Here is an 11,914-nt window from a genome sequence, read left to right on the forward strand (position 1 = left end):
AGGAGTTGTTGTCAATTCATTTGGCCTTCATTTCTTTTATGTAAATGTAAATGTTTTTTGTTTAAATTGAGTCTGAGGGTACGAAATTGGATGCATGATTGTGGGGCAATTGCATGTATGCCTTTTAGACAATTAGGAAGTAATTTGTTTAGTTTCTTCCTTGGCAGGCGTTCAGACAGCCAAATGGGATAAGTGGGATTTTATTCCTGCATGTTGAGAAACCCTGGTGTGAGACAGCAGTGTGTGTTTTTTTTGTGTGTACATGTATTTTATGACGCCATAATACACCACCATAACAATCAAAGTATCGCATGTCAGGGGAATTGTGAGTGGGAGCAAGGTGGTGAGATTGAAGATAACAACCTGGGGGCATGAAACCATTTTTTCTATTTAACTTTATATATGTGCATGGTTGAGTGAGTCATTTTTAAACAATACATTTGGCGTTCTCATACAGTCTACTAATTCTTAATTTGCATTGAAAAGGGAGAGTTAAATCAGATGTGGGGACCGCTTAAGAAGCAGCAGGAAAAGGTCCCAAAAAGCAAAGCCATAAAATCAACAAATAAAGACGTCCTTTTTGGACATTCCAACCAGGCAACTATAGCTGCAGGAGGTGGAAAAATGTCTCTGGTAAGATTCCCAAGGCGAGGCACTGTTCTGGTATTCGTCTGCCTAGAACCAATAAAGAAAAATTTACAAGGTGTAAGAAAAGCAAAATGTAAAATGGAGTTGTAGGGAGAAAAGCTTGGTTAACTGGTAAAATCTGTCCTTGGCCCTGAAAAACACAGTAACAGCCTCCAGAAGCTTTTTTTCATGACCATATTACATACACCCTCACATTGTTTCCTCTTGCATGGCTTAACAACACAGGCTAGACCCATTCATATTGAAAAAGCATTAACTTTGTTGTGAGTGAGGGAAAGAGAGCATTCTTAGCACCATGTCATCATAAAATTTCAAATTCAACCCTTTCAAAAAGGCTTCATTCACTGAAGTGCCTCCCCTCCTTCCCTCCCCTGCTTTTCTTGTTTCCATGGCAGCAAATGAGACAAAAGAGCAAGCAGCAGGCGAAGATCGAAGCCACTCAAAAGCTGGAGCAGGTGAAAAATGAGCAGCAACAACTGCAGCAGCAACAGCTGTTTAGCAGTCAGTCATGTGGAGATACAACACCTAATAGTGGCAACCAGAGCCCCATGACGCCTCAGCCCAGCAATGGTGGTAAGTCTGGAAACTCATCCCCTCTGCAGCCAATAGCGTCTGGACCCCAACTCCCAGTCACGCCCACCTCCGAGTCACAGGATGACGTGTTCCTCAGACCACAGCTCCCACCTCCGTCCTCGAGGACGCCCACCCAGGAGAACTCGTACCCCCAGCAGGGACCATCCTCCCAGCCCCAGTCACCACAGATGTTCTCCCCAAGTTCCTCCTCAGGCTCCCGGCCATCCTCGCCTTGGGACCCCTACGCCAAAATGGTGGGCACCCCGAGACCACCCCCTGGGGGTGGCGGATCCACCACGCCCCAGCGGAACTCTTTGTCAAAGATGCAGGAAAGGGGAGGGAGGCCTTCCCCGGCACACGAGTCCTTTGGCTCGCCCACGTCTGGTAATGCTGACCCCTATGCTAAGATGCCAGACACCCCCAGGCCACCTGACCCGTTTGTTAAACCCATGGGACCCGCCAGGGTGGGCCCTTCAGGACTCGTTGAGCAGCAGCAAAAGCAGCAGGTCAGGCACATAATGAGCCCTCCCTCTGGAGGAGAATCATTTTCCAGGATAGGGGGCCACCGAGCTGAGGTCTACCAGCGCATATCTCACAACCGCATGATCCTCTCAGACCCCTACTCCAGGCCTTTGCTCACTCCCATCCCCGGCAGCAACGAGTCGGGCTCCGTGCCGGTGTTCAAAGCCCCCATGCCTCCCCAGCAGTCCCAGCAAGAGCCCTATGGTGGCCCTATGCCTGGGGGACTTGGACGAGGGCCATCTGATGGCTTTCCCCAAGGACCACAGGCCGACCCCTATGCCCAGCAGCCTCTCACCCCCCGTCCGCCCATGGGGGAAGGGTTCCCCAACGAGCTCAGGATGATGCGCCAACCCCAGGAGGGCCATTTCTCTCAACCCATGCCAATGATGAGACACCCTCACAGAAACTCATACGCCCAAGCACCATCTGCCCCGAGGCCAGATAATTCCCAGCAGATGCCTGACCCTTACGCCCAACCGATAGGCACCCCCAGACCTCCCTCTGATGGCTATGCCCAACCTCCCGGCACCCCAAGGCCACACTCAGATCCTTCATACCTGCAGACGCCACCTAGCCTTCATCTAGACCAGTTTCCCCAGCAGCACCCAGCCAATCGCAGACAGTCTCCATCTCACTCCATGGATCCTTATGCCTCCATGCCAGGTACCCCCAGACCAGCCCCAGGGGATAGATTTCCCAAATCCCCCGCTAATCAAAGGAACATGGACCCTTATGCCCAACAACCCGGTACCCCTCGGTCCTCCAATGCCATTCTATACGCACAGCCCCCTGGAACCCCAAGACCGCTCCTCACCGACCCTTATGCCCAAGTTCCAGGGACGCCCCGGCCAGGAGCTGGTCCTGACGCCTTCAATCGACTAGGCTCCAGACCGACGCCCATGTCCCAGCTCCCAGCTGACCCCTTCTCCCACCAGTCTCCAGGCAGGATGCAGGACACGTTTTCCCGTCCAAGTGCCCCAGGCTCTCAGACATCTAAGCACCCGGAAATGTCGGACGAAAGTTTCTCTCTGCCGCAGTCGAATCATCACGGTGGTCAAACGCCGATTCACAACCACTTTGAACAGGGTCCAATGACACCTTGTGCTCAAGCTTCAGAAAGGCCAGCCCATGATATTACCCAGTTGAGCAGCAACACTGTTGATGCTCAGAACAGCATGCAGCCACACCTGGGAGACACTGAGGAGAAGCTCAGACAGGTATTTGCATTTAGTAAAGAAGCAATGACACTGCCACATGGATAACACTTGAATTGAAATAAAGCCTTCTTCTGTTTGCATAGTTATTAGCAGGTGATTAGTCATTCCCAAGCCAATATGACAGTGCAACATTAAATAATTGTTGCTTCTCTATAAGTACCCCTAAAATGCTAATGAATGAATAGTTGCATGATGCAAGATTTATTTGTTACTTGCTAATGTGTACCATGCTTGCCCCCCCCCCCCCCCCCCCCGGCAGCGCCAGAGACTGCGCCAGCTGATCCTGAGGCAGCAGCAACAGAAGTCTGCCATCCTGCAAGAGAAAGGACTACGACAGGAAGCTGGTGGTGCCCCCGATGCGGCGACACCCCGTCGCTGGTCACAAGAAGATCCCACCCCACAGAGCGACATGTTTGGCAGACCACCACCCCCTTACCCAGGACCCATCAGGGGCGGTCTCCAAGTTCCTGGGGGTCAAAGGTTCCCTGGTACCTTCCTAGGGGACCAGCGAGGACCCTTCCCCAACGAGGGCCAGTTTGCGATACCCCACTTCCCCAGGGACATGGGCAACATGGGCTTGAGGCCCCAAGGAATGAGGTTAGTCGAGTTTGACAGCATAGGTATACATAAACTCTGGCCCTTGACACTTTTTTTTTAATGCACAAGGCCTTTACCACATTTAAATGCAGCTGTATATTTGTATAATGCTACACATTGGTGGTGGATGAGGTGAGTTTCCCCCTACTATGTAAAGCGCTTTGAGTACCTCAGTTGGTAGAAAGGCGCTATATAAATCCAATCAAATCCAATACATTATAATTGTTTTAAAGAATATGTTGCTCCTCTTGAAACGATTCAATTAATGAAAATATGTTAAACATGCATTGTGGAATGAAGTGGCATTTTTGAAGTGCTACTCACTGTGTAATCTTCCTTATTTGTGTGTAGGGAGCAATCATCAGCAATCAGTGACATTGTGTTCTGCCTTGTTCATGGATTAGCATTTGCCAATGTGGTTTTCATCTTTTCTTCTCTCAGGTTTGGATTTCCCCCCGGCCATGAGCAACATTTCCTCAGGCCCCCTCATCAGATGCCCGGCGGGCCCATGGTCAATAACATTCCAACCCAGATGCGACGGTCCCTCTCTGTGGACTTTTCCGGGGGGGGCATGGAGGGCATGGGGGGCAACCCCCAGATGGGGCTCCCCCAGCACTTCCCCCCGCGGGGCCTTACCGTCCAGCAGCACAATATCATGGGTCAGCCGTTCATTGAGCTCCGCCACAGGGCCCCTGAGAACAGGATGATGATGCCCTTTGGGCATGGACCTCCCAACGTCATGGACCCCTCCAACCAACTCCAGAGACCACCCCAGTGCTTCATGGTTGGCCAGGAGATGGGCTTCGCCGGGAACCAGGGACCAAGAATGATGGATCCCATGATGGGCAGACCTTCCCAGGGATCGGTCGGCCACATGCAGATCTTGGCTAGTATGGAGAACCTGCACCAGCAGCAGACTGAAGTGCAAGTGACCACTGGGCAGCAACAGCATCCTCCACTGAATAGGTCACTCAGCCACCCTGTCACTAGTGAGTCACTCAATGCAGAGCCATCTGGTATGCTCTTGCCTGGGTCTAGCACCAGTCAAGCGGAGGAGACTCAGATACCCAGTGGAGACGGAATCGACGAAAACTTGGACGCTGACGACTCTGCAGTGAAGGACCTCGAAGACGTGGAGGTCAAAGACCTGGTCGACCTGAACCTGAACCTCGACCCGGATGATGGTAAAGACCTGGACCTGGGACCCAACGACCTGCACCTCGACGACTTCCTCATGTCGGGGAAGTTTGACCTCATCGCCTACACGGACCCCGAGTTCAACCTGGAGGACAAGAAAGACATGTTCAGTGAAGAAGATCTGGACCTGGGTGACCCCATGGAGGACCACCAACAGGGAGAGACCTCGGACCTCCAGAAAGCCCTGTCGCAGAAGAGGAACACCAGCGGAGACTGCACAGCCACCTCGTCCCAATCCGTAGGGAAATCCGACAATGTTCAAGCGCACGGCCAAATCAGACTGGAGGCCAACAAATCGAAAGAGACCTTGGACATAGTCAAAACAGAAGAGCCGATCAAAACGGAGGTCAAAGATGGACACATGCAAAACCAGGACCAGCCACCCTGCAGTGGCCAGATTAATTACAACAGAACCATGACTAACCAAGAGGGCACAGGGCTGTATGAGCAACCTGGACAGACTGGCTCGGCTCCGGTCCTCTCCAGCCTTCTGGTCAAAGAGAAACTGGAAGACACTGGGTTAGGCCCAAACGGCTCTCCTCATCAAGGGAACATAGCTGCCCAGCCGAACCAGGCCACTGGGCTACACCCAAACACAGGCATGCTGATGCTATCTAAGCAACATGCCCAAGACAACAACAGGCTCAATCCCAGTGTGGCTATGGGACATCGGGTGAACCCTGCGTTGGTTCAGAGTAGGCTTTCAATGGGAAACCCAAACCACATCCTAGTGGGAAACCACAGCTTCGGGGCGTCAGCCAACCAGCAGGTGGAGCTAAACCTAGCCATGGTGGGAGCCGGTCAGCAGCCCATTGCCCATGGCCTGAACCCCCAGGGCCAGCAGGGCTCCTCGCTAGAGCAGGCCGGCCCACAGAACAGGCCTCTGCTGCTGGATGAGCAGCCCCTCCTACTGCAGGACCTGCTGGACCAGGAGAGGCAGGAGCAGCAGCAGCAGAGGCAGATGCAGGCCATGATCCGACAGCACTCCAGTGACTCCTTCCCCAACATAAGTAAGGGTAATGAGCTTCAGATAGACATGTGATTGCTGTTTTGGTGATCCGTTTAATTTAGTCACACACATTACCCCTCTACATTTATTATTATTAGTTATTTCCAGAGTGTATTCAGAACAGTCCTCTGGGGGTTTTGCAGTCATTTTGCATGATCATCCTTTTTGGTAGATATGTGGAAAATGAAGCCATTTTCGTTTGAGACAAATGCTTTTTTTTTTAAAGATTTCGAGGGCAAAAAAAGAACTTTGCATTCCCCACATGTAAATTGAGGAACAGAATGTTGGACATAATATTTCTTGACAAGAGACACTTTTGGGAGTCTTACTTCACCAGCGTTCCATCCATAATTTAGATGTGGCACTCGTGAGGGATGGATTCTTTAAAAATGGCTTAAAAAGAGGTCAAACCTTAAAGGATAAGTTACTTTTTACAACCAAATCTCAATTGTTGATGTAAATGGCATGTTATAGAAGGGTCCAGACACCTTTTTTGTGATTTCACTTGTTTTTGAGAAACGTATCCCAAACAGCAAATCACTTCCTCGTCTTCGTTGAATACTATGGGGGCCCTGAAAAACATGAACCAAGGCTCCAAGAACTCCCAAATACTACAAAGCTCTCAGTATATTGAAACAGGTCTTTAGATGTCGTACACATGAAATTGTCATTTCGAACTTTATGCATAACATTATATTCAATTTTGTTGCGACTCGAGCAATATCTCGCCGTCCATTCTACAAGTAACTGCCAAAATAAAGGAAACACTTGAGTAAATGAGAGCTACAAAGTATATTGAAAGCATGGGGTGCTTCCACACAGGAAGTTACAGACAGTTGTAGAATCTATGCCAAGGCGCATTGATTGAAGCTGTTCTGGCGGCTCGTGGTGGCCAAACACCCTATTAATATACTTTGTTGGTGTTTCCTTTACTTTATGTTGGTGTTTCCTTTACTGTCAGTTACCTGTAGCAGCAGGCTACACTGAGAATGGAACAGCTGGATAGGGGAAACGTCTGGAGTCGCACAAAAGGGAATATAACGTTGCATTTAAAGTTCAGAATGACACAATTTATCTAAAGACCTGCATCACTACACTGAGAGCTTTGCCGTTTCTAAAAAATATATATTTTTGGAGCCTTTGTTCGTGGTTTTTCAGGGCCCCCATACTACACAACGAGGATAAGGAAATGTGCTGTTTGGGGTAAGTTAATCAAAAACAAGTGAAATCACAAAAAAGGTGTCTGGCCCCTTCTATAACATGCCATTTACATCAGAGATTTGGTTGTAAAAAAAGAACGCCTTTTAAAAGGAGGTCAAACCTTAAAAGGAAGTCAACTACAATTAAGTGGATTTGTCAAAAGATTACTGACTTTTTTGTTTTTGTTTTCTTCTTTAGCAGACTTTGATGCCATCACAGACCCGATCATGAAGGCTAAGATGGTGGCCCTGAAGGGAATTAATAAAGTCATGGCTCAGAACAGCATGGGAATGCCCTCAATAGTCATGAACAGGTAAGGCAAAAGCTTCCCCAATGCTAGCTTTGAGTGTTCGTGCTAGGTAATGTTATTTAATTGAAAGGGTAAAACATGATTTAATGTTCCCTAAACCAATCTCATTGTCTTTGTGGCAGAGTTCAGCAGACGCCAGGAGCCCATGGACCAGATACTGTTGCCACTCTGCCTCAACGTGTGCTTGGACAGGTAAGCATCGTGAATCAACCACTATCTGTCTATCAGACTGTCATATGTTTCATATATTATGCTAGGAAAAAAAGGCCCCATTTATCATTTGTTAATTGTCTTCGCAGGACGGGAAGTTGGCTCCACAGATGGCGAGACCGAACCCCCCAAATTTTGGACCTGGATTTGTCAGTGAGTGGACAACCCAAAGTTTTTCAATTTGCATTTGATTATGACATCCTCATTCACTTTAACCAAATTATTAATCATAGACCCATTTGGTCTCTTCAGTATTTAATTTGTTGACCACCATATCCAATCCAGGGTCTATTCGATTTCACCTATATGTCTTTTGGATTTATGTATACATCCAAAGTAAAAATGGCACCTAACCCATTCTTGTCTCACGTCTCTCAGACGACCGCAAGAGGAAGCAGTACGAGGAGTGGCTCCAGGAGACCCAACAGCTCCTGCAGATGCAGCAGAAGTTTCTGGAAGACCAGATTGGGGCCCACAGGAAATCCAAGAAGGCCCTGTCAGCCAAACAGAGGACGGCCAAGAAGGCTGGCCGTGAGTTCCCTAAGGAGGACGTCGAGCAGCTGAAGCATGTGACAGAGCAGCAGAGTGTGGTGCAGAAACAGTTGGAGCAGGTAGCTAACTAAATGTAGCAGGGTTCTTTGCTGGCATTTCATGTTGAGGTTTTTGAAAATATTCAGATCTTGGATTTGAGTTATTTCTTTAGTCTCTTGATTCTACATCTTTACATGGCATTATCTGTAACATGATTGGAAATCATGAGTGCTTAAATAATGTAAAGATGCAAGGTTGTACATGCTGTCATCTGTACAGAGCTGTCATGAGGTGGAAAAGAGAAGGATCTCATCTTAAGCCACCTGAATCATTTTTTTATTTGATTTATTAGGATCCGAATTAGCCGACACCAATGGCGACAGCTAGTCTTATTGGGGTTCGACACATAACAAAAAAGACATTACAGACAAAATACTTTAAAATGTACATACATTTAAAAACATGAACATGTAGTGTGTGCGTGTGTGCATCTATCAGTTACACAAACAGTGCATTCGGAAAGTAGACAGATCCCTTGACTTTTTCCACATTTTGTTACATTATAGCCTTATTCTAAAATGGATAAAATATTTTTTCCCCCTCATCAATCTACACACAATACCCCATAATGACAAAGCGAAAACAGGTTTTTAGAAATGTTTGGCAAATGTATATAAAAAAAAAAAAACATATACCTTATTTAACTTAAGTATTCAGACCCTTTGCTATGAGACTCGAAATTTAGCTCAGGTGCATCGTGTTTCTATTGATCAACCTTGAGATGTTTCTACAATTTGATTGGAGTCCACCTGTTGTAAATTCAATCGATTGGACATGATTTGGAAAGGCACACACCTGTCTGTTTAAGGTCCCACAGGTGACAATGCATGTCAGAGCAAAAAAAAGCCATAGGTCGAAGGAATTGTCCGTAGAGCTCCGAGACAGAATTGTGTCGAGGCACAGATCTGGGGAAGGGTACCAAAACATTTCTGCAGCGTTGAAGGCCCCCAAGAACACAGTGGCCTCCATCATTCTTAAATGGAATGAAGTTTGGAACCACCAAGACTGTTCCTAGAGCTGGCCACCCGGCCAAACTGAGCAATCAGGGGAGAAGGGCCTTGGTCAGGGAGGTGAACAAGAACCCGATGGCCACTGACAGAGCTCCAGAGTTCCTCTGTGGAGATGGGAGAACCTTCCAGACGGACAACCATCTCTGCAGCACTCCACCAATCAGGCTTTTCTGGTAGAGTTGCCAGACGGAAGCCACTCCTCAGTAAAAGGCACACGACAGCCCGCTTGGAGTTTGCCAAAAGGCACCTAAAGGACTCTGACCATGAGACACAAAATTATCTGCTCTGATGAAACCAAGATTGAACTCTTTGACCTTGCACCATCCCTACGGTGAAGCATGGTGGTGGCAGCATCATGCTGTGGGGATGTTTTTCAGCGGCAGGGACTGGGAGACTAGTCAGGATCGAGGGAAAGATGAACGGAGCAGAGTACAGATAGATGCTTGATGAAAACCTGCTCCAGAGCACTCATGACCTCAGACTGGGGTGAAGGTTCACCTTCCAACAGGACAACGGCCCTAAGCACACAACAAGACAACGCATTAGTGGCTTCGGGACAAGTCTCTGAATGTCCTTCAGTGGCCCAGCCAGAGCCCGGACTTGAACCCAATAGAACATCTCTGGAGAGACCTGAAAATAGCTGTGCAGCGACGCTCCCTATCTAACCTGACAGAGCTTGAGGAGGATCTGCAGAGAAGAATGGGAGAAACTCCCCAAATACAGGTGTGACAAGCTTGTAGCGTCATACACAAGAAGACTCAAGGCTGTAATCGCTGCCGAAGGTGCTTCAACAAAGTACTGAGTAAAGGGTCTGAATACTTATGTAAATGTGATATATTTCAGTTTTTAATTTAACACATTTGCAAAAAAAAATTGCTTTGTCATGATGGTGTATTGTGTGTAGATTGAGATTTTTTTATTTGATCCATTTTAGAATAAGGCACTAACGTAACAAAATGTGGAGAAAGTCAAGGTGTCTGAATACTTTCCGAATGCACTGTAAACACAATCCATGTCTCAATTGTCTCAAGGCTTACAAATCTTTCTTTAACCTGTCTCCTCCCCTTCATCTACACTGACTGAAGTGGATTTAACAAGTGAGATCAATACAGGGATCATAGCTTTCACCTGGATCCACCTGGTCAGTCTATGGCATGGAACGAGCAAGTGTTCTTAATGTTCTGTATACTCAGTGTACTGTATATGCCAACATTGCACAACAATGCCTAATTTATCATAACCATTGCAGATAAAGAATCCTAATTGCTAAATAGCCTCATATACAGTACCAGTCAAAGGTTTGGACACACCTACTCATTCAAGCAGAGGTAACAGAGTAGGTGTGTCCAAACTTTTGACTGGTACTGTATATTCAGTCAATAAAAAAACAAGAATGTAATTCATTTTAGAATAAGGCTGTAACGTGACAAAATGTGGAAAAAGTCAAGGGGTCAGTACATACACACAACAAGTAGGTCACATGGGGGAGAGGCTTGTGCCGTGAGGTGTTGCTTTATTAGTTTTTTTAAACCAGGTTTGCTGTTCACTTGCGCTATATGAGATGGAAGGGAGTTCCATGCACTCATGGCTCTGTATAATAGTGTACGTTTCCTTGAATTTGTTCTGGACCTGGGGACTGTGAAAAGACCCCTGGTGGCAAATCTGGTGGGGTAAGTGTGTGTGTGTCAGTGCTGTTTGTAAGATGACTATGCAAACAATTTGGAATTTCCCACACATTAATGTTTCTTATTAAAACAAGAAGTGACGCCGTCAGTCTTTCCTCAACTCTTAGGCAAGAGAGACTGGCATGCATAGTATTAATATTAGCCCTCTGATTAGTGAAGAGCAAGACGTGCCACTCTGTTCTGGGCCAGCTGCAGCTTAACAAAGTCTTTCTTTGCAGCACTTGACCATATGACTGGACAATAATCAAGATAAGATAACTAGAGCCTGCATTACTTGCTTTGTAAATAGATTCTTTCAATCTTTGAGGGCTTAATTTAGGGTTTACCTCGGGCCTTTTGGTCTTCAGCTCCCACATTCCTTTGAATTCCATCTTATAGATCTTATAGATTTTCTCTTGAAGTTAAACACTTGATGTCGGCTCAGTTATCAACTCTTTGCTTTGTATTCCTGTCCCCTCAGAAATGTGATTACAGTGGGGGAAAAAAGTATTTAGTCAGCCACCAATTGTGCAAGTTCTCCCACTTAAAAAGATGAGAGGCCTGTAATTTTCATCATAGGTACACGTCAACTATGACAGACAAAATGAGAAAAAAAAATCCAGAAAATCACATTGTAGGATTTTTAATGAATTTATTTGCAAATTATGGTGGAAAATAAGTCTTTGGTCAATAACAAAAGTTTCTCAATACTTTGTTATATACCCTTTGTTGGCAATGACACAGGTCAAATGTTTTCTGTAAGTCTTCACAAGGTTTTCACACACTGTTGCTGGTATTTTGGCCCATTCCTCCATGCAGATCTCCTCTAGAGCAGTGATGTTTTGGGGCTGTCGCTGGGCAACACGGACTTTCAACTCCCTCCAAAGATTTTCTATGGGGTTGAGATCTGGAGACTGGCTAGGCCACTCCAGGACCTTGAAATGCTTCTTACGAAGCCACTCCTTCGTTGCCCGGGCGGTGTGTTTGGGATCATTGTCATGCTGAAAGACCCAGCCACGTTTCATCTTCAATGCCCTTGCTGATGGAAGGAGGTTTTCACTCAAAATCTCACGATACATGGCCCCATTCATTCTTTCCTTTACACGGATCAGTCATCCTGGTCCCTTTGCAGAAAAACAGCCCCAAAGCATGATGTTTCCACCCCA

General features: G+C 46.9%; 1 protein-coding gene across 1 annotated transcript in view; it reads left to right on the top strand.

Moving 5' to 3' along the window:
• Positions 1 to 11,914, top strand: part of LOC311148977 (histone-lysine N-methyltransferase 2C-like) — a 130,276-nt gene that overhangs the window by 77,898 nt on the left and 40,464 nt on the right. The window contains exons 24-31 of the mRNA XM_084186032.1: positions 487 to 633; positions 1,044 to 2,960; positions 3,220 to 3,557; positions 3,999 to 5,764; positions 7,162 to 7,276; positions 7,396 to 7,465; positions 7,573 to 7,636; positions 7,862 to 8,094. Of these exons, the coding sequence (XP_084042158.1) occupies positions 487 to 633; positions 1,044 to 2,960; positions 3,220 to 3,557; positions 3,999 to 5,764; positions 7,162 to 7,276; positions 7,396 to 7,465; positions 7,573 to 7,636; positions 7,862 to 8,094 (4,650 nt within the window). The remainder of the gene's footprint in view (positions 1 to 486; positions 634 to 1,043; positions 2,961 to 3,219; positions 3,558 to 3,998; positions 5,765 to 7,161; positions 7,277 to 7,395; positions 7,466 to 7,572; positions 7,637 to 7,861; positions 8,095 to 11,914) is intronic.

The sequence above is a fragment of the Coregonus lavaretus genome, assembly GCF_964263955.1.
Source record: "Coregonus lavaretus genome assembly, chromosome: 2".
NCBI classification, from domain to species: Eukaryota; Metazoa; Chordata; class Actinopteri; order Salmoniformes; family Salmonidae; genus Coregonus; species Coregonus lavaretus.